This window comes from Castanea sativa, chromosome 11 (assembly GCF_040712315.1).
Source record: "Castanea sativa cultivar Marrone di Chiusa Pesio chromosome 11, ASM4071231v1".
Taxonomy (NCBI): domain Eukaryota; kingdom Viridiplantae; phylum Streptophyta; class Magnoliopsida; order Fagales; family Fagaceae; genus Castanea; species Castanea sativa.
In genome coordinates, this window is record NC_134023.1 from 26479674 (window position 1) to 26506496 (window position 26823).

General features: G+C 33.4%; 2 protein-coding genes across 2 annotated transcripts; one reads left to right on the plus strand and one right to left on the minus strand.

The window, feature by feature from the left end:
* Positions 1-7444: 7444 nt before the first annotated feature.
* Positions 7445-14440, minus strand: LOC142616291 (dynamin-related protein 5A). The gene is made up of 16 exons (XM_075789170.1): positions 14312-14440; positions 13675-13738; positions 13470-13574; positions 13217-13318; positions 12605-12655; positions 12445-12506; positions 11998-12088; positions 11756-11820; positions 10839-11033; positions 10598-10717; positions 10295-10365; positions 9969-10194; positions 9244-9294; positions 8646-8874; positions 8171-8310; positions 7445-8070 (listed from the first exon to the last, which is right to left on the minus strand). The coding sequence occupies exons 1-16, from the start codon at positions 14438-14440 to the stop codon at positions 7942-7944; spliced, it is 1830 nt and encodes a 609-aa protein (XP_075645285.1). The 3' UTR covers positions 7445-7941.
* Positions 14441-20371: 5931 nt separating this feature from the next.
* Positions 20372-23859, plus strand: LOC142614796 (uncharacterized). The gene is made up of 2 exons (XM_075787430.1): positions 20372-21232; positions 23496-23859. Exons 1-2 carry the CDS (start codon positions 20546-20548, stop codon positions 23655-23657), a joined length of 849 nt encoding a protein of 282 aa, XP_075643545.1. The 5' UTR covers positions 20372-20545; the 3' UTR covers positions 23658-23859.
* Positions 23860-26823: the final 2964 nt, after the last annotated feature.

A 26823-nucleotide genomic window follows, 5' to 3' on the forward strand; every position in this document is an offset into this window, starting at 1 on the left:
TCGCCGGAAAGTGGAAAAACTTGCCGAAATCTGTATTTTTTCGCTAAAAATTTCTTGGATTTTTCTAGATCTGGCTCAATCCTACCAGATCTAGCCGGATCTGGTTGAAATCTCGACGGATCTAGCTTGTTTTTGCAGGATTTGGCTGGATTTTTTTTCCAGCTCTGGTCAGGTTCGGGTTGCTCGGGTTTTGGAGATGCAAACCTGCCACTTGACCCGCCGGCGTCGGTTTTTGAGAACGGAAACCCGCCGCCGACCGACTGGACCTTTGGTTCAAGCCAGAATTGGGTTGGCGTCAAGCGGTTTGGCCGGGTTGTTGGGCTTCGGTTGAATCTGGACAGCCCTACTTATAAGCATATAATTTTACAATAATACTAAAATCAAGCCTTATTCTCAAGACTTTGTTCATTGTGAGGGTGCCCTATGTTGTGGCCCACGAATGCCACCATGCACAGTTACCAATTGAACAACTCTTTTAGTTGTTGTTCGGTTTAAATGCATCCTACACTCTGATCCAAGATTGCGTCACTAACTCAAGTTTAGGGTGGAGACGGGGGTTGTCACTTGATTTAGGTTTTTTGTTGTTGCTAATCTGCAATGTCATTAAGTTGAAACAGAAGAACAAACTATGGCATCTCCCTTGCAGATAGCCTTGATAGAAGAAGGGGGGGGGGGGGGGGGGAGATTATCCTTATTAAAACAAAAGGATTGGTTGGAGTTTAAAGCAAGACTAGCAATTAAATGTGCTACTGCATTGTAGTTCCTCCGAACCCAACAAAACTTAAATGAAACAAAACAATAAGATAAACTACAGATATTACAAATCAACGTGCTTATATTCTAGTCCAGGGTTTGATTTGGAGATGACAGAGCATCCAAGATCCACTCTTTTTGACCCTTAAGAAGAGGCTTACGCGTGATGAGACCAAAGATTTGAAGTTAGGGTTTGGGCTAGCTTGGGAAGGTGTTTGGCATTAAAGCCCACCTAATCGAAGGGATTGCCCTCCATTTATGGCTCCCACACACTTCCTAACGAGGGTTCCATTGAGTTGTATCTCTTACAAGCATGCAAATTTATGATTAAAATAATTTATAACACTGATAGTCATGCTAGCTCAGCTAGAATTCTAGAGAATGGGGACCTTGGTCATTGTATTCCGCCCTACATAGATGTTGTGAAATAGAGTGGATCCAAGGGGAATCATTTCAACTCACCTCCTTGACCACATAGGTAGTTATAAGGAGGATGTTTATTTTTATTCCAAAACTATCTAAGGTAAGAGGGTATTATTGCTTTATAGCTTCACCTCGGGTCTGGGTTTGACCCATGACAATGAGGGACATGTTATGCATTTTGAAAATTCAAAGGGCAAAGCTTTTTGGCACAAGCACAAAATATGTATACAAAGTGTTGCATGAATTAAATCTCTAACTTATGGTTTCCATACAATAAGGAAAGCAAATAAAATACAACACACAACATGTGAGCAAGATATGCATATGTAAGAAAAGAAAGCATGTATATGCATATAGAAAAATAATAAGTCAAAAGCCAAGCATAAAATTTATTTCATGAAATGATGATGTTGGAATTAAAAATAAAAATTCTAGGCCTAATCTCACTAACAATCCCCAATGGAGTCGCAAAGTTGTGGATGCCACAAAAAGGAAGGCTTTTCAAAGGCCTTTCTCTTTCTTGGCTTGTCGCAGACTGGGTCTTTGGTGATGTGACTCATTTGTGTATATGTGTTTCTAGAGTGAGGTGTGTGTGCGCGCACACACACAAATCTCTTTTTCTTATTTTATTTTTAAGAGCTGCCACTAATCAATGGTTTTGTATTAGGTGTGATTGGTCACTTATTTGTCTAGTTCTTTTTTTAGTTACCTAATGAATTAAAAACCAATTCAAGGGTAATTGATTAATTAAGGTAAACCAAAGCCTTGAATCAAGGATCTTGAACTTGGAAGTTCGGTTATGGGTGGGAAGGTGTTAGATATCCCACACCGCCTATCTAAAGGATAGTACCCCATTTTAATTTTAAATTAAATACTTGGCATTTGGTTTTTGAAATGGGTTTTGTACAAACAAAACACACACACACACACACCCACATGTGAGTATTTATTTGCATATAACATATCATGTGAATATTTACTTCAAAGGGTATTTACAATCAAAACATCTGAAATATATGTATATAGCATGTGAAGGCTAAATTTAAATATGTATAACTAGCATGTGAGTATAATATTAATTACATACCTAATATGTGAATATATGCAATATAAAATAAAAGGAGAGGAAAGGAAAGATGTGACCTTTTAGCAAATTTATTCTTCATTTTCTCATTCTCATGCACAAACATAATAAACCAAAACATTAGTGGCAAGGGAAGGGGGGAATATGTTAGCTTGATTGGTGTCTATTGGTTAGATAAAAATTAACAACAGACACAAACCTAAAAAAGAATGCAATTCCAAAAGACTCAAAAAAAAGACCTAAAACTTACCTCTAGAAAGATGAGCAATTTCTTTTTAGGAAAACTCATGACTTTTGGAAAGGTTTTATTTAGAAACTAAGGTTTACCTCTTTTTTGAAAAATGGCTTCTCTTGATTTTACATGAAAAATGGTTCTCTTTGAAGCATAAAGAATGTGCTAATTTTTAAGAAAATGTGTTTGGAAAATAAAAGCATTTTTTTTTTTTTATGAAAAAGAGTTTGGGTTTTTTTTTTTTTTTTTTTTTAAATTTTAAAATACATTCCACGGTTTTAGTGAAAACCATAGTTTTTGTTTGTCTTTAGGATAGAAAGAACTTGGTTGAAAGAGATTTTAAATGAATGAAAGCTTTAACATTAAAACCATTTTATTTTAAGAAAATGGTTTCCATGGTTTTAGTGAAAACAATAGTTTTTATCCAACTTTCAAAAGGAATTAAACTTTGTGTTTTTTTTAAAAAAAAATTTATAAAAAGAGGTAGCCAAGAAGTTTTCATGAAAACAAATTTTAAGCTTGAAAATAATTTGTAAAGAAAGTTCAAATCAAAAGAAATTAAACATAATTTTTTAGAAAATGATTTTTAGAACCATAGCTAAAACATGAGAAAAGTGTTTGATTTAAAGAAAATGGTTTCCATGGGTTTACAAAAAAAAAAAAAAAAGAGGGAAATTTAAGAAGGTTGTTTTAAGAAATTTAGAAGAAATTTCTCTTAAATAAGTCTTAAACCTTATCACATCCAAGCTTATGAATTCTTTTCCATGTTGGGAAATGGGAGTCCCATTTTCCCAGAAACATATCCATATTGTGCTTATGGACAAGTTTTAATTTAGACCCATTTAAAAGAAATTCAAAAAAGGAATTTCCATTTTTTTTAAAGAAGATACACAAAACTTTAGGTTGCAAATCATTTTGAAGAAAAGAAAGGTTTTGAGAGAAGGATTTGAAAAATGCCCCTTTGGAAAGCTTTTATGGATTTAAGAGGGAAACTTCTCTTTGAAAATGTTTACTTTTAAGAAAAATGGATGGCCATTGGAACTTTTTTTTTTTTTTAAATCTTTTGGAAAACACATTTTTAGAGCTTTGTTTACCCAAGATTTTTACTATTTTGTAGCCTAGGGTTATGGTGCTAGCTCTCTAGCTAGCACCCTTAAACCCTTTTGCACAGGAGAAAGGGAATATGGAAAATAAAACAAGCTTAAAGATAAAGTGCATAAACTGAAAGAGCACAATATTTAAAGGCTTGAATGTAAAAATAAGAATTTAAAGAATTTAAGAGCAAGACATAATGTAAAAGTTTGAGTTTAAAGGAATTTAAAGACAAGACAATAATGTAAAAGCTTTAATTTAAAGGAAATTAAAAACAAGACAATAGTGTTAAAGCTTGAATTTAAAGGAATTTAAAGATGAGACAATAATGTAAATGGGTTGATTTGAAATTCTTTTTAAAGAAATTTCTCCCAAATAAGCCATAATCTTGTCACATCCAAGCTTATGAGTTCTTTTCCATGTTGGGAAATGGGAGTCATGAAGATCTCTACCATTTTCTTGAAAACATACCATATTATGCTTACGAACAAGGTTTAGAACTCACTTAAGAGAAACCACCCATCTATGGTAAATCGCCATCTTCCCATTAAGGGAGGTCGTGCACCCAAAAAAAATCCTCCATAAACCTTCTAATTAGGAAGATGAGGATTTATCAAAGATGTTGGGTTTTTTTTTTTTTTTTCCAATGGATTTAAAGAGAGAAGACAACAAAGAGAAAATGGTTAAAATGATTTTTATTTATTTATTTTAAATGTGTAGAGAAAGCTTTAAGGAATAAAGAGCATAAACATAGAGAAATATTGAACAATATGTAAAGAGAAAAAGATTAGATGAACAACATAAAAAAAGAGAGCATTTCAATATATATAGAATGATGTATTTACAAAGAGAGAAGGAAAGAAAATGGTGTAACTATGAACAAAGCTACCCATTTTTATTACAAGGCTTACCAAACATACCTAAGAGCTTTGAAGGTGTGAAAATGGTGAAAAAGAGGGCTGGAGTTTCCATTTAAGTGAGGGGTTTTCTAAATAAAAAGAAAGAGAAACTAAAAACTAAAGAAATTCTACACACACACACACACACAGAAATTTTGGAATTTTTGTGCATGAAATGGCTAGAGGGGAGGGGGGTCTATTTATAGAGGGGTGAGATGTTGCAGCAATATCACCCAAATTGCCTTGATGCAAACATAATTTTACTTTTCGTCTTTTTCCTCCTTTTAACCATATTTTCGAGCTGCTATTTGTTGGCCTTTTGGAGATTTTATTTCTTAGTGTCCCTAGAGAGTTCTAGATGTCTAGTTTTCATAGGCCTTTACCTTAAATGATTTGGAGCTACAGTCATCGAGATGTTGCATCTAGAAGGAAGGTGACGCAATGGAAGAAATTTAATAGCACTATTTTTAGAAAATTCATGTTCTCCTACTTCAGAGTAGATATCGCTGAGCCCTTTTTGTGGAAAGTAGATGACTCATCATACTTCAATATGGTTCAAGTATAGTACACCATTCGTGGCTGAATCGGTATAGTTTATTGCACAAAAATGCTTTAAAACAACTCTTTTGACCTGAAAAATAATGTACTTTATTTAGGGTTTTCGGTATTTTCTTAATATTTTATTTGTTTCAGCTTCCATTTTGGCCTATGAACTGTAGTTTCGAAGCGAAAGTTATGGTCGTTAGGATGTTTTAAAATTTACCTCGATTTGACAGTTAGATACAAAGTCAATGTTTTGATCACTCCCAGTTAGGGTTTAGTCAGAATTGGTCAAACTTTGCCAAAAATGGCATTTTTGGTATTTGGAAATCTTGGATGGTTTATTCCGATGCCCGATCAAGGTAAGTAGAAATTTTTTTCCATGCTGTTCCCCATTTTCTCGATTTTTGCCTTTTAGGGCTTAAATCAACATTTTGGCACGCTTACTGAGATCGAACAAAATACAATATCAATATCAAGTATAAATATTATGCAAAGTTATAATTTTCAATTAAGTTTTGTTGGCTTTAATTTCGTGTTAAATTTGATTGTATTTTGTCAATAATTTCTTTGTATGTTTGTGGGACTTAATGTAAGGGATGAGTGTGAGAGTTTTTGAAGAATTATGAAGAACAGAGCATTTCATGACTTGCTCGCAACTGGCTCGTGAGTGGACAACCTGCGAAAGACCATGTGAGAAGCACATGCTGGAAGCTGAAGAGTCAAGTGTCAGGAGGCATTTTGCGACTCTTCTCACAACTGGATCAACTTGCGAGATGAGCCGCAAAACTCATTGCTAGGTTGTTTTAATGTTCTTTCCTAATTTCTTTACCCACATTATAAAAGTCTACATTACGCACGAAATTGTAAGGAGACTTTCAGAGGGAAAATCCTAGAAATACACTTAAGCGTTAGAGATTATAAACTCACAATCATCTACAAAATTTTTCTTAGTTTTCCTTTACTCCTACCTCTCTAATTACAAATCCTTAAGAGGTTCTTAGCCCAAACACATACCTCACCCAATCTGAGTGTTGAGAGTTGTTTTGATGCATGTGGGAAGCATTGAAAGAAGCCATCGATTGGCAGGTGTAATTTGGAGCTAATTGCGGGATTCAGATAACTAGTGAAAAAATGACTCAGTGAAGTCCGTTAGGAGTTGGAACTCGGAGGGTTCAAGTATAGTTGATAGATTAGGCTTGGAGGGTATTTTTGATATCCTTGTACTCTAACTTTATTCAATAGTGGATCATTTTGGCTTGGAGGGCTGCAGAGAGGTTTTTCGTTGAGTACTTTGGCTTCCTCTTCGATAATACATCTCGATGTTATCTTATGTTTGTATCTCTTTTCCTTTACTCTTTGTGCTTTACATTTATTATTTATTGTTTATTGTTTATATTTATGCACTAAAGAGTAGTTTCGGTTTAGTACGTATCATTTAACCTTATTCTGCACTTAGTTAAATAAGATAAAAGAAATTTAGAAGTTAGTTTAAAATTAGGGGCGTCTAAATAAGCTATAATGTTTTGCACTATTGATCTTTCATATTATAAAGACTTAAAGTCAACATAAACCAAAAGGAACAAATAAGTGACATCAATGCCTCATTCCTCCCTGAGGAAGTGGTCATTTGATGGGAAAAAGAAAAGAAAAAGAATTAATTTTATTCATTAATTTTTTATCCTTCATTTTTAATTAAAAAAAAATATTGTTCATTTTTGTGGGTGCCTGAGGACCAAGGATGAAGTTTAAGAGTCGCAGTGTGGGGTGACAATGCCACAGGCCACGAGCCTGAAGAGGAGGGTTGCTCAGGGAGGTAAAGAGATAAGTCAAAAGTACTCTGAGGTGTACCGAGTGGGAATAAAAGATCATGGAGGAAGTTTCTAGTTTGGGGTAGCCTGTAACCTTCGCATTGAATGCTTTACATATCACCTCCTAGCCATATTAAATAGTGGGCAACAATTTTATCAGTTTTATTAATAAGGAAGTGACTTGAACAGTGCCAGTCACAGCTAAGCAGACTTCTTCTACTAAACTTTGTAAATAGGTTTTTTTTTCTCCAATAGTTTAGAGACAAAAATATGCATGAAAAAAGATTTTTTTAATAGTTTAGTTATGAAAAATAAAAAATGATTTTTTCTTAAAGTTTAAGAACGAAAGTGAAATATTTTCAATAGTTTAAGGTTGAAAAATGAACTTTTTAATAATTTATGGAAAAAAAATAAAATTGTTAAAGTTTTGGAACGAAAAACATATTTTTGATAGTTTAGAAAATAAAATAGTATTTTACCCTTAATAAATTATTAAAAGTACAAAATTGAAGTGGGCTTAAACAACCAAAGATATAAAACCTTGAGTCCTTCCTAAGACATATGACTTAAAATTTTGAATCTAAACTCGTACCATACACATTTTGAGAATTTCAAAATTATCTTATTAGGGTTAGGTCGGTTTGGAAATCCGTCATATTCGACCAACTCCCCTCCCTATAGTACATATTACCTAATTGATAACATCCATATTACCTAACAGACATAACAAACCGTACTCGGCTTCTAACAAGTTCATTTCAACAGGGGAAAAAATATGTTCTCACCTCATTGCATGAACTTCGGTCAACACTTTTCATGGCTAAAATTTATTCTAAACCAATATTTAAATGTAGCCGTGGCAAATATGCTCCCAAGTCATCCCTCACACACCAAGGTATAGTGTTGGCATTCAAGGATCAAAGAATCACTACCAATCCTATCCCTAAGATCTAACTTCCAAAAAAAAAGACCTTTTAAGAATCCAAGACCCTTATAACTTAATGGCATTACCAAGCATCCTCTATAGAGAGATCTAGGGTCCCTGACTTGTTGCAAGAAAAAATAAAATCCAACTTCTAATTAAGGAAAAGTGAAGTCTGCTTCCGTCTACTTGGACCAAGCAACTGCATCAATCTCTGCTTGGGCATTTCTATATAATTCCAGCCTTTTTGCAAGGCTGGTGCGGCGTTGCATGATTGCTGGATCCTCATCGAGCAATTTGGCCAGATGTCTTGACTGCAAAAGAAAAAAATAAAGTTATAGAAAGTACTTGGAATAATGTTTTATTTCTGTAGAAAAAGGTAAAGGAATGGGTAGGGTAAGTCGGAATTCTCACCTCCTTTTTACCCAACTCTGTGAAGAAATGATCAAGTAAGCTGCGTTTTGCCTCACGCACTTGACAATGGACAACAGACTTTGGAATAGAGTTCTTCAAACTTGCACAAGCCATATTGACATAGGACAAGACATTGGTTCCTGTATGATTGCAAGAAATAAATAAGAACAAGAAGGGAACCCTGATTATTACAGTGTGAATATAACACAACCTGCAGTTTTTCAATGTATCAAACTCTAAAGAACCTGCAGTATAATTGAATTTTATCATACTCCTTTCAACATGCAGAGAAGAACCTCATCAAAAGATTGAACTATGAATGCGTAAACTCCTCAAAACCACTCAAATCAATTAAGCTAAAGCTTATTGGTTCAAAGTAGAGGGGTTAAGTTCAAGCCAGACCCTCAAGTCAGGGAATTTAACACAATATTTTTTACTAAAACTTTATAATTTGGATCAAGTCATCCTTACTTACCAACTCGCCGGAGATATGAATCATTATATCTATCAAAAATTGAGTGCGTTGGATTTCCACCTTTCTCAATATCTTGGGGAAGTTTGCGAAAAAATTCAACAGTTAGATAACAACATTCCATATCAACCAACTGTAACGTTGCTTTCTTGCTTTCTCCCCTCATCCTGTCCAATGAATCAATAGCTGCAGTTCCGACTTCCACTCTCAAAGTGGGATACTGCTTCAGCTCCTATATGCAACAGAAATAAACATATACTTAGCTATCTGAGGGGAAAAAGAAATTCTAGGAATTAATAATTCCCCTACTCGTTGTTTTCCAACACCACCGTTTATGATGCATTTAGATAGCTGATTAGGTGAAGCTCACAGATTAAGTTACATGCTATGAACCAAGGACAAGAACATGACACAACGTGAGCCACAACAACAAGACAATTTAGGACATGACATGGTGGAGAAACCACAGTTAAAAAATTCCAGTTAAACTCCTGAATGCTTAAGCATTTTTGCGCCCCTAATTAGCATATAAATATGTATTACTAGAACAATATTCAATATTACAACAGAAAATAAAAGGTAGCAATGTTGAATGACTTGCCATAGTTTCAGCCATAGCCTTGTGAACCAGATCCTTCAGTATAGCATGAACCTGAAATTGTGAAATAATTGAATGAGTACAATAATCTAATTTGCAACATTACTATGTAACAAATCAAGCAGAATATAAAATCTGATAAACACAAACCTAATCCATACCAATTTGGTTTAAAAAGATATTCAATGCTTAATATAACAAATTTAATAAGCCTTGTTCTGAATGCTTCTCTAAACGCTGGCCTTCTATTGTTCTAAGGCAGCAATCCATGATGCTTGAAACTCAAAACTGGGTGTCCTTCCCAAAGTATGACCGAATAATAGATAAAACTTACAGGAATAGAAAGGTTAAAATTTTAAATGCAGAAAGAAGAAGGTAAAATCACAAGAGTAAAGCAACAATAACATGATTGAAAAGACGACAGGTCTGTCAAACAGCATGTTGTCAGAAAAAAAAGAAAAAAGAAGAAAGGTAGAACTACCTTTGGTAGGAATACCATAACCTCAATTATGAAATTTGCCTGCTCTGTGCAAGTACACAAAACAAGCACACAGCATCACCTTTCCAAAGGTAAGAAAGATCAAATTCAAACACTTTTAACTTATTTCAAAAGAATTCAGTAAAAAGACTGCTTTGGAATGCTTCACAGTGGGAGAATGATTTTGCTCATGGTGCAAATACCACATGGCATAATATGAGCAAACAATTGTGTACATCTGAATGCATACCGCATCTACAGCAGCCTCTGCAGGACCTCTAATAGTAACCAAGGAAGATTCAATAAGACGACGATATCCTTGTTCTGGAGCAATTAGATGAGGTTGATACCCATCTGCTTCAGTGATTAGCTTTCGCACATTTTCCATTGAAAGATGTTTGTCAAATTGCAACCTCTTCAAAGCAGCTGGAAGCTGATTGTCAAACACACTATATATTTTTTCACCGCCAGAGCGCCTGCAGTTTTTTAGGATGGTTTAGAAGCCAACAGGAAATGAACAGACCACATTCCAATTAACATGAAAAATAAAAAATACGTTAATATCAAAAGACATACACGCCATCAAGATGTTCTTTAAATACTTGATCAAAATTACGACAAATTTCCATAATCATGTACAATTTTCCCTGCATAGTGAAAAGAAAACAGTATTAACAATGCATCATATAACAAGAAGAAAACATAGAGCAAGATCATGCGTACAAAATGTGAGCAAATGATACAAGATGGGGAGAGACTTACCAAAGCTTGAAAACTGATAAGCTATACTTCTCAAATTTACGATATTGTATACATTAAGACAAAAAAAAAAAAAAACAAAAAAAAAAAAAAAAAAAAAAACAAAAAACTAAAGCTTACTCCAGCATCAGATGCAATTGGCTTCCCTAGACGGCTCAATTCTCCTTCTAGTTCATTAATAGTTTTGTTGATAAGAGACTGAAGTCCTGGAATTCGAGACTTGATAACAGTTTCCAAGTGCTGTGAAATTAATCATAGGATTAGAGAGATTGAATTTCCATGAAAATTTTATACCCTCCAAAGAATATAAGATCGTATAAATCTCCAATGAGTCCCATCCCATCAAGGGTACCATACGTACCTTAGAAAGCATCTTTCCTAAATGTTCAGAACCCATCCTGTTTGCAAGATGCCTATACTCTGGGCTATTAGCAAAGTACTCATGTTCTCTACGTCGAGCAGCAATCATATCAACACTTTTGTTGATATCAGCTTGAGATCGATTAACAACACCAATCCAAGGGAATTGTAGCTTATATGATCTTCCTTCTAGCATCTGAAAAACCAAGAAAAAAAAATATCATTGTCATGAATTTGAATACTTTATGTCAATAAAAATATCCCGAAATGCATCAAGAATATGGATCCAAGATATGAAAATCCACACTTTTTGAAACCTCAAAAGCCATCAGGTTCATAGAAAACATTTCTTCTAATGTTCCATCGCCCCTGCTTCTCCTAAATCTTTTTTCTTTTGTTCTTTTTTCTGTTTTCTCTTTTTATTGGTGAGTCACACATGCATCCTATAGGCTGTGAACCCACGACCTCACCTTCCACCCTGCTCTTACAATGGTAGGAGGTGCCATTTGTGTTAGACACTTAGACCTCAATGGCCACCTACCTGAATTTAGAAATACCTCTATAAGTTCTAAAGAAAAATTTATCCACGCTTCAAATTTTTCAAAAGTGATAGAATTTTGTAATTAGTAAATAAAAAATGCCATCAACTGATGCTAGAATAAAAATCAACGCAAGAACATATTACTCATTAACCTCACAATGACAAGACAAGAGAAACAGACTTTGAACTAATGCAGCAAGTTAGATAAATTAAACCAATCAATACTAAACTTCATAAAAACACATTCATTAGGTTTATTTGACTCTTTCAGACATAAATGCATTTATAAAGAGAAAAATCTCAACAATATTATTTATTAAGAAGAGCAGTCTTGAATCCAAAACTGAACAACTTCTAGTTGAAATAATGAAACTTACATCAACCGCATCAGTACCCTTGTCCATAAGATCAATCTTTGTCAAAACACCAAATGTTCTCTCCCCTGAAAATTTTGTATGCCAAATAAACTGAAGTTCAATGTCAAATGCATAAAAAAGGAAATCTACTTCCAATTAGAGTGATCCATCAATATGCCTAGTTAATCAATTCATCAAATTTTGTTAGTACTTGCAGGGGAGATAAGAAAGATGGTCCTTGAGAAAGTTGATAAATGTCTTACCTTTAGGGTCTACCTCACGAGAGATCTTAATTGCATCAGATGTAGCAAGATCTTGATTGGTAGGAGAAATTGCCAGAATAATACAGTTGGGCTGCAACAATAGATAGTTATTGTCCAATAAAAATCTCACTGGAAAAATTTTCTTCAATTCAAAGAAACATGAAAAATGACAAGTAAAAGCACAAAAAGAAAAATAACATGTAATTGAACTTGAAAATTATTTACATAATTCCATAAGCATCCATCAGGTGCTAGTTTCCTGAGGTCTTTAAAACTAATTAGCATTAACATTGACATATTTATAAAATTCCGAAGTTATTTAGAAAGTCCAGAGCAAGCCCAGTGAACACCGTTTTTCATTAAATTAGATTAAAACTCAGAACTCAGAAGAATCTTCAAATATATTTATTGATAACCAAGAATCTTAAAATATCTTTTAACAATTACCTTCTCAATGAAGGATCGAACCATGTTCTCAATGTCTTGGACAATGCTTTCTGGCTGACCCTCTACAATACCCCAATTTACAAAATAATGCTCAATTATTATGGTATTATCTGTATGGAGTCAGAGCCAACATGCATAATTAAAGAGTCACATAACTTACCAACGGCTACTTTTGTAAGCCCAGGAAGATCAACCAGTGTCAAGTTCACAACTGCCAAGATCAAACAGTGAACAATATGCATAAAATAGCTTTACAAAAAGATAATGTACCTAAAAACAAGGAGTAATTCCTAACAGAGCATAATTGTATACTATGCACCCAATGAAGCGAAACTCTCAGTTTAAAACTTTAATTTACTTGAAAACCAATCATAGATGCAAAGACCTACAAACAGTGAAAAATTATGTCATTGATCCTCAAATTTAACTCAATTTGAAAAGTGAAGCACAATGATCTACAGCTAAATTAATGGCAAAGCCACATTGCTTAACACCTCACTTTAACTCAAGTGTAAAATATGAGACCCTTAACACAAGGTATACTATAGCTCAACCATTGCTATAGCCTATAGCTACTGCACATAAAAATCAACAAAGCATTTGGAGCTAAATCTAAAAGTAAAAATCACCAACTAGATAATGATGCTAGACCATTTTATGCTGACATCAGTTCAACTGAAAAAAGCATTTTTTGTTTAAAATCATATTAATCTTATCTTACACAATATTTTTTACAACAAAAAGTATAAGATTATCAAAAGTTCTATCTCACCATTAGGGGAGTAGATACTAAGATGTATCGGAACACTAGAAATTTGTTTACTTCGGCCTGTCTCTCGATCAGTCTCATCAGAAATCTCCTTCCTCACAGCGGCTACACAGTATACCGTTAAGATTAGCATATGAGACGGATTAAGAAATCTTAGCTCAGTTACCAAACTACGTACTGTGACAAAATAAAATAACTTGTCAACAATAGTAAGTACTAAAAGTCCTCTTTTCTGAGAGCGGGGAAAGAAGGATACCAAAATCAGTGAATCTTTTTCGAGGGAGGTGCATAAATTCTGCATATTCTCTTCCTTCATTGATCTTATGAAGTTGCAAGACAAGAGGACGCCTAGTAACAATCCCTGCACACAATCGCATTTAGATTTTCAGGGTGATAAACATAGGCAAATAAATTTTATATTTCCAACTGTAACAAAGAAAATAATAGACAACACAAATTACCAGCTCCACGAGGTAAAAAGTCTTTTCCAACGATACTCTCCAACACAGAAGACTTCCCAGAGCTCTAGAAGTAATTAGATTACAAATATTATTAATTCAAATAAGTTTAGTTTCAGCAAGCAAAAAGGACAAAAGAAGAATTTATGTGTGTAGTAGAAGCATGCATTGCCATGAAACTGATGATTATTAATAACCGATGAAAAACATAAATATTAATAACTGATTAATATCTGATGATTATTAATAACTAATAGACGTGAATGTGGATCCTATATTAATTAATGATTGTCAGTTTGATTGGACTCATCAAAGATATCAATGAAACTGACAATCATTAATTAATATCATGAGTCCAACTACTACAGGTTTTAATAAATCATTGTAATACGTTTACCATAAGCAATGTCTTATGATTACTTTTTAACTCAAAACCCTTTTTTGTTGTTGTTGTTGCTGTAAATGCGCACGTGCTCATGCAAGAGAGAGACGTTTCTAACATTCAAACAATACTATGTTTCGAAACACCTAAATCTAGGATTTAGACAAAAAGAAAACACAAATGAATACTTAGATGAGAAAAGAAAAAAAAAAAAAAAAAGAAAAGCAAGACAATGCAAAATTGAGAAAGAATGGAAACCTGGCCTCCGACGACGGCAATGGCGGGCAAAGCGTCCCAGAGAGTGGGCAAAGCACTCTCTTCGCCGTGATCGCCTAGGGCCGTACAGGCCCTCTGTATTTTGTTCACCAATGAGATCAGGTTCTCCATTCAAACTAACTATTCAGAGATACAGAGAAACGAGACCTTTTTAGGCTTTTAGGTTTTTTTCGAGTTTTGTTGAGGTCGTAAAGAATGGCAGAGTTTGGCGAAAGAGCCGCGAAGCGAAAGGGTCGGTGCCATACTTCGGAACTTTTCCAAGTGTTTGTTAGCTTTGAAGTTTCTTACTTACTAAAAATAAACAAAAGGATAGTTTAGATCAAATTTCAATTATTTTTATTTTTTATTTTTTTAATAAAATCAAATTTCAATTATGTATGGGTTATTACATTTGAGAAGTGCTAATTTTAACCACATAAATTACTTTTTTTACTTATCAATAACAACATTTTTATTATAAAAGTGCTAATTTGCACTCCTTTCTTTCTTCTTTAAAAAAAAAAGAAGATTTATTATAAGTGTTATAAACTAATGCAAATCTTTTGTACTACTTTTTATGTATTATTCTATATTCTACCAATTACTACTTATATGTATGATTATTTTTTATTTTAAATTTTAATTATTTTATAAGGAAAATAAAATCAAAACATAACACGCAATCATTGATGAAACAGTACACAAAAATAGTATAGAGGATTTGTGTTTATAACGGACATAGCAATTTTTTCATTGCCTTCGGAGCTAATAATATGATATTTTATTTTTCGTCAACTTGTGTATGCTTTATCAAATGGCTCATTCTGTCTCATTAAAAAAAAAAAAAAATGCTCATTCTGTATGTGTGCGGTGATCCAAAAACTAACAGATTATTCATCAAAAAAAAAAAACTAACAGACTATTGCAAGTGACATGCATGTAACAAAGCCGTCGACTATAGTTCATCCTTCGAGCTGGGGAGCGAAGCAGCCGGTGCCCATTTTTAGAAAATTTTCAAAATAATAGCAGTGCACTAGCATTGGATGCCCTAAATTTTAGCATTTAGAATACTAAGGGCATTCTCATTGGCAATTGTAAATGGTATATGTAGAAAAAATTTAGCATAAAGACACAAAAAGAACCCAGTAGCCGAACTTGTAAAATGTTACAATTGCAAATTTTTTTTGCAATTGTGGTACAGTGCCATTCTAAATGTAGGATGGCACTGTAGCACTTTAGTAAAAAAATATAATAAATTTTAATTGATAAAGTGAAAGAGAGATGAGGGAGAAGAAAGAGAGAGAGTTGTATTGGAATATATTATATTATTTTAGTGGGTAATATATATTATTTTAATGAGTAGAATAGGAAAATAAAAGTTGGGATGTTGGGTGTATTGTAAAATGGTATAGTATAATTGATAAAGTAATTTTTTGGGATGGTAAAATAGAATAGGATGATATTTTCCATTGTGAATGCTCTAAGGGGCTGTTTAGATGGTGAGTTTAAACAACAGTTTTCAGTATTTAAACAACATTACACGTATTTTCACACACTTCTTCACCCACACGTATTTCTAAAAAATACAAACAACGTTACTTGAACAACATTATCAAACAAGCTCTAAAAACCCCAAAACCAACTCCATTGGATTTGTTATATGCTAATTTTATTTTAGCATTGTTACAGTACTATGCTATTTATTTATTTATTTTCTCTTTTCTCTATTAGCCCTCTCTCCTCTCCATCAAGCAACCATTCTCTCTCCCTCAGACCAGCGTTTCTCCCTCTCGTCCCTTTCTCTCCAACTTAAACACTCTCTCAATATTTGGCGTGTGCACATATACTTATATATTTTATTTATTTTTTAAATGTCAATAATTTCAATTCATTCTAATTTGAGGTTAATGCAATTTCCAATCTTCGAAGTGTGAGGTTTATGCATTTGAGGGTCTGTTAATTTTTTTGTACTACATCTTATCACATTCCTAAGTATTTCACTGATTGGAAAACATATCAACCTTGAATTAGGGTAAACCGAAAGCGCATGCTAATGAATAAAGGGATAAAAATGACAGAAAAACTTATCACAATTGCAATGCATAGATACAAGAAAAAAATCATCACAAAATTTACTACTAATACTTGATTGTTTATTTATAATCAATAAATATCAACAATTTTTACCCAAAAAAATATTAACAATTTAAATTGAATAGCATATACATATTAGGCATAATACATCATCTAGGTCCATTGGAAGCAAATGACTTACTTTTTTGATGAACTGGAAATTTTTTATACGAAATCATTATATAGTTTGAAACAAGCATCAAGACAATGGTATTACACTTTTCATAATGCATTTGTTAAATTTGGTTTTACAACTAATGATTATGATCATTGCGTATATCATTGGAATAGTGGGAGTGATTTTATAATTTTATCTATCTATGTTGATGATATTTTGATTGTTGGTAATCATGTTGAATCTATATGTGAAGTTAAAGATTTTATAAAATCCCAATTTGAAATGAAAGATTTGGGTGAAGCTTCCTATGTGTTAGGAATTCAAATTATTCGAAATAGAAAATCAAGAATACTTTAATTATCTCAAGAAAAATGCATTGATAAAATTTTAAAAATATTTTATATGGATAGTTTGAATCCATTAGATACTCCTGTCCATAAACAAACCAAATTGTCTAAGAAAATGTATCCTATAAATGATGAAGAGAAAAGAAAAAATGGAGCATAGACGTTATGCACAAGTTGTTGGTAGCATAGTGTATGCTATACAATGCACTAAACTTAACCTAAGCTTTGCTAAAAGCCTTGTGAGTAGATTTCAAAGTAATCCAAGTGAGGTCCATTGAGCAACTGTTAAAATAATTTCAAGGTACAAAAAGTCATAAAATGACTTATAGGGTCCGTTTGGATAGAACTTATTTTGCTGAAATTGAAAACTGAAAACTGAAAACACTGTAGCAAAATAATTTTTAAATATGTGAATAGTACCGTGGAACCTATTTTTAATGAAAAAGTTGCTGAAAAGTAAAATTTGTGGGACCCATGAACAGTGCATTTGTGCACTGTTCATGGCTGAAAAGTCCAACCTTGCGGCTGGGTAAAAAAAAAAAAAAAAAAAAAAATAGAAGCAAAACGCAGACGCAGCACTAATAAGCTGGATCCAAACCAGCACATAGTGGGAAACATTTGAAAGTTATTGGATATTTTGATTTTGATTTCTCTGGTGACACAGAAGATGGGAAATGCACATCAGGTTATGTATTCCTCCTTGGAGGAGGAGCTATTTCCTGGTGTAGTAAAAAACAAAGTTGTATAATTAAAAACACTACGAAAGCTGATGTAGTGTTATACCAGAAGCTGTTTGTATAAAATGTTTTCTTAAAAGTTTAAATATAAAAGAAATACTAGACGAGCTTAAAAAAGTCATGTGTGTTAACCAAGCTGCAATATGGACCATAAAAAATGGTGAGCCTGGTACAAGAGGTAACACATATGGAATGTCATTATTATTATATTTTTGATGTGGTACTGAAAAATGAAATCCTTGTAGAATATGCATCATCTAAGGAAATGGTGGCGGATCCGTTGACAAAGGTAGCTGCTACAGAAAATTTCAAGGGACATGTCCGTACTATGGGAGTTATTGAATAATTATTGTACATCTCAAATTATTTGGCCAAGTGGGAGACGTTGGATTGTGTGTCCAAATAGTCCACAATATGGATGTTGAATTGTGTGCTACGGGAAAATTCACATTACTTCTGGCATCTAGATTCTTAGGAATATGATGCCTTACAATCTGGATGCCTAGAAATGTAACTATTCTTATGTGTTGGTATAATTGCAAATCTAATAAGATTCTTAAGAATGTGAGATTATAATGTTTGGTTTATTCCTAGGAATCTTAACTGAATTATTTATTTTTCCCATTGTATTCTTAAATTTGTAAATCCAATATAAGTCTTTTTTTTTTTTAAATAATCTTCCTCTAAATAAATAATGAAAAACAAAATATAAACTATAAATTATGACAAATTCATTAAAACTATAGTCTAAAAGAAGAAAAGATAAATATATCAACAGAGTTGTCTATCATATTTATATTGTTTTAGCAGGAAGAGATAATGTCGTTTTGGCGGGAAGGGGTAAAGACAAAAGAAAATATATTGATTATTTGTTTTATATTTTATTTCAATTGCTTAAATGATAAGAAAAAATGGTTAGAATTGTCAATTTATAAAAAATAAAATTTTTTTTAAACTTGAGAATCTAGATATCCACTTGTTTTAAATAATGTTATTGATTTCGTTTCGTTCCGGCCGCAACGGTCGGAATATCTCGTACCGGCATACAATCTAGTACGATAATACCACTTGTTCCACTTCAGGTTAAATTTCAGTTAGTTTTGGAACATTCCGGCCATTCCGTTGAATTCTGGCCAATTTTGACCGAAATATAAATTTCGGCCGCATTAGATTTTGGCTTAAAAAAAAAAAACTACAAACCCATCAATCTCAGGTCTCCACCACGTCACTGGCCCGCTATTCGCCTGAATGAACCCAACGTCCCAGCCCACTTTACATCCACTGGTGTTTTGCATCCACTGGTGAGTGGGACTAGTCTTTTGTTCTTTTATTTTCTACTGTCTTGACTCTTGAGTGTCTTGGTGTCTTCTAGAGTCTAGTCCTATCTTCTTTTATTGATTTCAAATTTCAACTTTTCTAAGCCCATCACGTGATTAACTTTCGAAATGACAAAGAAATTTTAAAAAAGTCCAAAAGTAAGTGTCAGTAAGAGGTATTATTTTTATTTTCCTCATTGTACAATGGTTTATAACTTTATATTAATATTAATTTATTTTAGAAAAAATATTATTATTTAAAAAAAAAAAACACACATATATATATATATATTTATATTTGAAGGGATGAGATAAAAGAATACATTCACACGCTAATCTTATCTTCCTTTCCCTATGTATGTGTCTGAGTTTCTCAACAAAAAAAAAACTAAAAAAAAATTATTATTAAAAAAATGTTATGTTGATAACATTTTTGCAATACTTACACAATAAATTGTAAGTAATATGTTGATATTAGTTGTTACTAGTAAGTAAAAAAGGTAATTTCAATTCTGGGTTTAAATTAAAACTAATAACAACTAGACACCTATGATTTGTTGTGAAAATATTGTGAATATCACGGTTCTTTTATTATTATAATTTTAAGATTCCTATACTAATTAAAATATTAAGAACTTTTGTGCTTTCACTTTCACATTTATTGTATTTTTTAGGATTATCCAAAATGTGAATTTTATTTGTAGACAATTATAAATAAATATTTTTTTAATTTTACTTTATTTAATTTTAAAAAATTAATTAAATTAAATTTATTATTTTATATAATAGTTTCTTTAAATTGAAACTTTTATGTTGTATATGTGTGTGTTCATATATGTATGTGTGTGTGCGTGTTTTTTTTAAGAACCCCGAAACACTCTGAAACGGTACATCGAAATAGGCCGATACCGAAATATTTCATTCCACTAGACAAATCGAAACAGGGTTAGAAACGGAATTAATAACATTTGTTTTAAAAGGAATCCACATTCCTACTAAAAGGGTGTTAAAGGGAAATCTAGATTCTCTTGATATCTGATTCTCTAGTGTGATTTACAACAAAATATAAGAATTTTTAGCTCTACTAGACACCACATAAATAAAAAACTCAATACAACCCAACTTATAAAGGCGCCAATACATGTATTGTTCCCGTAATCAATTAATATTCAAAGATACCTTTAAAAGAAGAGAAGGGAGAGAGAATAAATACTTTTTTGCTTATAAAGAAGAGAGAGAGCATAATAGACGGATAAAAGAATGAAAACTTATGAGAAAAGAAAATTCCGTGGCATTATAGCATATTCCTTGCGGAAATGGCAATTTGGTTAAAACAAAATAAACCAAGGGCTGTTGTCCACCACATATTGGAATGTAATATAAATATTCGTGGTCAATCACCATCGACCAATCAAAGTTTCTCAACACTTCTTCCAATCAGCAAAGCATCAACAATCAAAAAGAAAAAGAAAAGAAAAGAAACATAAGCTACCGCAGTCTGGAGTCTTCATGCTTTCCTTTCTGCTTTCTCTCTGAAATGCAGACTGGAGTTATCAAAGCACAGAACCGAGCTCTCTCTCTCTCTCATGGACTCTGTGACAATAAAACCCACACTTATTAGTTCTTTCAGCTTCAACCTCTTGAAGATAAAACCCCAAACCTACTCCACAACCCACTTCAGAAAACTCACCACCTCTTCAATCACGTACTGTTATACAAATACAACTCCTTCAACTTCAAATCCCAAAAACCAAAATTCCAAGTTCAGTAATCAGTCTTTCCCCCCAAATCCCTTCTGGGTAATCTTGCAAAGTATCAAAATCTTAGCCACTTCACAAACCCAGAAATGGGCATCGTCTGTGCAAGCTTATAGTGATGCAGTTTCAGATAAAAATGGTGGCGGTTATTTACAGAGTGGAGGGCTTGGTGTAGCTTTATTGAGTGTAACTACGAATGCAAAGGTTCGGATTAGTCCCTTTGTGGCAACACTAGCTGCCAACCCAACCTTTGTGTCGGGCTTGTTAGCGTGGTTCATGGCGCAATCGACAAAGGTTGTCTTGAATTTCTTCGTGGAGAGGAAATGGGATTTGAGGATACTGTTTGCTTCAGGAGGAATGCCTTCTTCGCACTCGGCTTTGTGCACGGCTTTGACTACTTCGGTGGCGCTTTGTCATGGTGTAGCGGACTCACTGTTTCCAGTTTGTTTGGGATTCAGTCTGATTGTTATGTATGATGCAATCGGTGTGAGGCGCCATGCTGGGATGCAAGCTGAGGTAAGAGGAAAGAAACCAAGAAGTGAGTTTTTGTTTCACTTTTTGTTGTCTCTACTAAGTAGCTGTATTTTTTTTTTTTATTAAGAGAAAAAAAAACAACAAACATCCGAGGTCCAAGCCTTAGTTAGTCCCAAATTTTTGGTATCCTCTATAAATTATTAGTCATGGTCCGCCACATGTAGCCATTGTACTCTATTTGGTCGGTATGTTGAAATTGTTGAGCCTTTTTAGGCAATCACTACTATAAATTTATAACAAGAACCACAACAATAACACAATGCCACGTGCTTTTTTTGGAAATGTTTAGTTTCAGAATTTGGTCGGCTTTTCAATGGGAAAGTGTAGGGGGAATGGGGAATTATGGGTATTTATCAAAATGCTATAGCAGTCTTGTGACTAAGTAATGAACATTTCATGCAAAAAGGGGATTAGATGGGCGACAGATTGGTTAAGGACTTCATTGAAAACTTGAGATTTGTAATTCGGTCAAAGCTAATGCGAGGGTTATAATTTTAATGAAATCAAATGCAAGTTCCTTAAATGGAGTAAAGAAATAATCATATCTTCACAGGCCTAGGATACAAGAAACTACCTCTACTACTACTACAACTCTGTGTCTAACTCAGTGGAAAAAAGTATTTGTGATAGTAATGCCAAGGCAGTTAGTTAAGATGTTAACTTACTTAGTTTAAGCCAAAAATAGATTCAGTTCAATCTGTTTTATCTGTTATAAGTTTGTTGTTATAGTTAGTTGGCCTCAAGAGATGTCCCACTTCTTGTAAACTGACTACTTGTATAAATACTGTTGTAACTCCTTGATGAATTTAATCAATGATAGAACTTCATTTTCATTCATAGACTTTTCTCTCTTCTGCATAATTTTCTTAGTTCTTTTGTATAGCTTTCTACAAGAACTCTTTTGTGTCTAGTCTTCTAGATGCAGTTAGTTTTAAGTATATTTTATAGAAGATAAAGCCAATGTTCACCTCTCAAACTACTGAGACGTAACTAAAAACTGCAGAGCTTGTTGAATAGCCTGGTTTGCTCTATCAGGTCAAATGTTTTATTAGGCAATCTTAAAAAGGTATTACAGCATGTCTCGACATAACAGTTGAATGATGACCCAGCAATGCTTAATCCTGCTGAAGCTGTAATAAGAGCCTTGGGTGTATTAGTGAGCTATAATCTCATGTTTTGGGGCCTATATGAACTTACTAATGTTATTTTCATTGTGGATGCTTCTAACCCACCAGGACCCATTTCAGTTCTCTGCATCTGCTGATGAAGCTCCCATTGTAGTTTATGTTTTCAGTTCACATGGCTTAAAATTAAGTACTAATTTTAAATTTTGAGAATCCATTCATTATCATATACTTGTGCTACTGTTATTAAAAAATTGTTTGTGAAGATTTAGATGATTTATTTATGTAGCAGTTATTTCTTGTAGTCTAAAATAAATAGTTAAATATGAGTATTATGTAGCTGGAGAGCTTAATGATGTGTATATATATATGAACGCACACTGATATGAAGAAAACCCGTTGTGGAGGCTAGCCCTACAGCAATGGATATATATTTTGTGGATCTCAGTCCTTTAGTCTGGTTCCCTCTTAGTTCTTGGAAGCAGTTCTGTTGGAGTTGGCTTGATGAAAAAACTTTAACCCCCAATTTTGTAAGAATTAGATATCAATCAAATTGATAGATGGTATTTGTTTCTTATGAAATCCCTGTTCCCTTAGATATATGATAATAGGTTGATTTGCTTGTTGATGTCGCATTGATTTTGAGGATCTTGACTTTAATTCTACCATAGAAATATGGGATCTTTGGTTAATCCTCTTGTATTGAGGCTTATCTGTTTGGCACAACTTATTTTTGCAACTCTTAAAAATAAGCTATTTGGAAAAGTTGTAACTACAAAAAAGTGAGGCTTTAAAGAGTTGTGTTTTGAAAAATACCATTTTAGACCACCCTACCAAACAGGGCAGTTCACTATAGATGTTCTAACATCATAGCTTAGAATGGCAGCTTCAGTAAGCCCAATCTAGGTTATTGCCTGGGAGTTCATTTTTCATTACTGTGACTTACAGTGACTAATTTTCTTTGTTATAGTGACTTATGGTTACTTGGCCTGGATAATGATCTCTCTCTCTCATACTGGAAGCTTGTATTCCTTTTTTTTATTTATCTTTAGACTTGATATTCGATTTTCTGTTACGAACTTCTTGATTTCTAGTGAATTAATATGACTGCTGCAATACAGGTTCTTAATATGATTGTTGAGGACTTGTTTCAAGGGCATCCTATCAGCCAAAGAAAGTTGAAGGAACTTCTTGGCCACACTCCGTCACAGGTCCTTGCCGGAGCTCTGCTTGGAATTGTAGTAGCATGTATCTGTTCCCAGGCTTCCTTGGTTCCAACCTAAACTGCTTCTGCACTCCGCAGGAAATTTTGGTCAGATTGTATTGCTCACAATTTACAATGTTTGACGTGCCATGATTCATTTGTATGACCTGCAGAGTTAATTGTGTTTAATTGTTCTGTAGTAACTGATGGACATTCAATTTATGAAAACTCACATGTGAAGATAGAAATGTATTCTTCCTGTAGCCAAGATTATTTCTCAATTTCCTGTTTCTCAACTCAATTATCCCACTCTTGTTGATTCTTGGTAAATGATCATAGGAAGGTTTAAAAAATGCAGAGTTGAACATAGCTCTAACATCTTAATTTATCGTGAAAGTAGCAAATTCAAGAAACTCGAAGTCTCTTTATTGTATTCCTGATTTGTAATTTATTTCTATTTTTGGGATAACTTGTTCTAAAAAATAAGGGGGTTAACTTTGATAATTTCATGAAGAAAATATTTCTAGAACTAAGCTATTAAGAGGAATAGATTACTTAGGTTGGCTATTCTTTAATAAAAAGTTAATACGTTATATATCCAAAAAAAAAAAAAAAAAGGAACAGAGGAATAGGAAACGAAGAAAAAGAAAGGCATCTGCAGAGAAAAGAGAAAGCAAGTGGGGTATAGATAAAACTCATATATTCTTGCATAATGACTATCATACCCATGGTTTCCTTTATATACAACCCTCAGTCACTAATCACTCAAGATTTTCCATAAATCGTGAATCGCACTTGTGTAACTGTCTAGAAATAGAATTACATATTTTGGAGGGAAAGCATAACAACTGCTAAATACATAAAACGCTGTGGTTGTGTATGCTCTGTTGAAATGATGTGTGTGCTTGAGCTTGTTTAAGAGAGTGCATGTCCTTAGTTATAAACAACACAGTTGTGAACCAGCCTCTTGTCATAAACGACACCGTTAGAGTCTGTATGTCTTGAAGTTGTTGGATGGATAACGAAGCAACTGAAGTAGATTGTTCTTGTTGTGGAGTGTCTTCATTTCCTTTCTTTTTATCGTCCTTTGTGGGTATGAAATTGTGTGAGGAGTTGAGAGCATCGCTTGATTCACCAGAGTCTTGTACTTCCGGCTTGTTCATTAGGGTTGCAATTTAAAGGTCCCTATCTTTGAGTGTTTTTGTGAGAAGGACAATCTTTCGCTCCATTGCTTCTTTTCCTCTACAATGGAGGCATTAGCCATCAAAACTGATACAACTTCAAATGATGATGAAGGAGAGAGTGAATCTGTGTGAAAAAAGGGAAGTTCATCTCTTGGCTTTCCTTTTGACACACGAGGAATTATGTGAACAATTTCTTGTGAAAGAAGAAAGGGATTTGCCCCTAGACTTGAAGTGCTCTAAGCTAGATAACTTATTGTTGATAATCTTCTTGCTTACAAGAAAATCTAAGGAGATGACCATATGGGCCTTGGCTTCCTCGGTTGATTAAGACTGAAGCTGATTGAGAGCTATAGATTGCCCACAAGTGATTGGATCATAATGGTTGTTGGTGACAGAAGCACCTAATTTGGTTGAAGTTGTAGTTGTTGAAGCTTGAGTTTTCTTGCTAGATACCATTGCAGCTGATAGCAAGGTGATGATTTTTTTTTCTAAGGAGAAAGAGATGAGAGGCAAAGATGTCCCACCATGCTTACCAAAATTTGTAAACAAAAAATCTCAAGTTTGAAAATCAAATAATCAAAATAGTTTCATAAATATATTTTTGTATTGATGAATTTTTAGGTACAATTTTGTATATTAGATTCTAATACAATAGAATAAGCCTCTGATTCGATCTTCTTGGAAAAGTCCTTAGTTCAAGTATTGTGTTGATGTGGTCTTGATTTGAACACAAGATGTCCTCCACTTGGATTGGAAAGTGGATAGAATAATTTTGGGAATGGAATTACGATGAATTTTTAACTATGAGCTTGTTAGAAATTCTTCGTTTATTGCGTATTTCATGTTCTTCATTTTTCAAAGATTTGTAGTGAAAGTTCTTCGGGGCTTTAGAGCTTAAATCCAATGAAGCTTTGATTGATTAGAGTTCTTGAAGTTTTTGAAGGCCTTGAATCTTGATTCCAATATAACTCTAAGACTTGGAATGATGATTTGGTTGAATGTTCTTCATATTTGAAGATTTGTGTTGGAAGTTTTTCTGGGCTTTAGAAGCTTGAATCTGTAGAGACTTTGGAGCTTATTTTCAACAGAGCTTTAAGAGTTCTGAATGTGCTGAATGTAAATCCTCCATAAGACGGTGGGGAGTCTTTATTTATAGGAGTATAGAGGAGTTTGAAGACACATGATTGACTCTCATTGGTGACATGTGTCATGATTTAAATGCATGGACTTTGTGTCTTGTTCTCCAATGGACACATGTCACTACTTGATGATCCAAAGTGTTCTAATTTAAAATAACATAAGGTAGCTTTTAATTAGATTATTTATGCCATTTTAAATTAAATATCAGCATGTGTCGACGTGTGATTGACCCTTAGGTATTCTTTGTAATTTTTATTTAGAAACAATTGGATTATTTCCATTTGTCTCTAAATAATGACAATGGAACCATTAAGCAGCACATGGCAACTTGGGGTTGGTTGGAAATTTTCAGTCTCTACAGATTCCCCCATCAATCTTGTTCATGCACGCAATCTTTGAGTGTGGTGAGTGTGCAAGTATTGAAATTTTGATTAAACTACTTATGTCATTTTAAATTATATATCAGCATGTGTCAACGTGTGTTTGGCTCTTAGGTATTCTTTGGAAATTTTATTTAGAAATACCTAGAATATTTCCATTGGTCTCTAAATAATGAAAATGGAACACTAAGCAGAATATGACAACTTGTAATTGGTTGAAAATTTTCACTCTCTACAAATATTTAACAAATGTATTTTTGTATTAACGAATTTGTGAGTACAATTCTCTATAATTAAAATTTATTACAATAGAATAAATCTTCTAATTCGATCTCCGTGGAAACATCTTCAATTCAAGAATTGTTTGATTCGAACACAAATTGTCCTTCACTTTGATTGGGAAACAAATTGAAAGATCTTTGAAGCAAAATTGCGATGAATTTATGACGGTCTAATTGTTAGGAATTCTTTGTTGTTCGCGTTCTTTTTTGAAGATTTGTGGTGAAAGTACCTTGGGGCTTTAGAACTTGAATCTGATGAA

Coding starts and splice junctions, on each gene's coding strand:
- LOC142614796 (XM_075787430.1), top strand. CDS start 20,546: ATGGACTCTGTGACAATAAAACCCACACTTATTAGTTCTTTCAGCTTC. Junction 21,233..23,495: donor ATGCTGGGATGCAAGCTGAG/GTAAGAGGAAAG, acceptor GCTGCAATACAG/GTTCTTAATATGATTGTTGA.
- LOC142616291 (XM_075789170.1), bottom strand. CDS start 14,440: ATGGAGAACCTGATCTCATTGGTGAACAAAATACAGAGGGCCTGTACG. Junction 13,319..13,469: donor AAAAAGATTCACTGATTTTG/GTATCCTTCTTT, acceptor TATACTGTGTAG/CCGCTGTGAGGAAGGAGATT. Junction 11,821..11,997: donor TCGTGAGGTAGACCCTAAAG/GTAAGACATTTA, acceptor CAAAATTTTCAG/GGGAGAGAACATTTGGTGTT.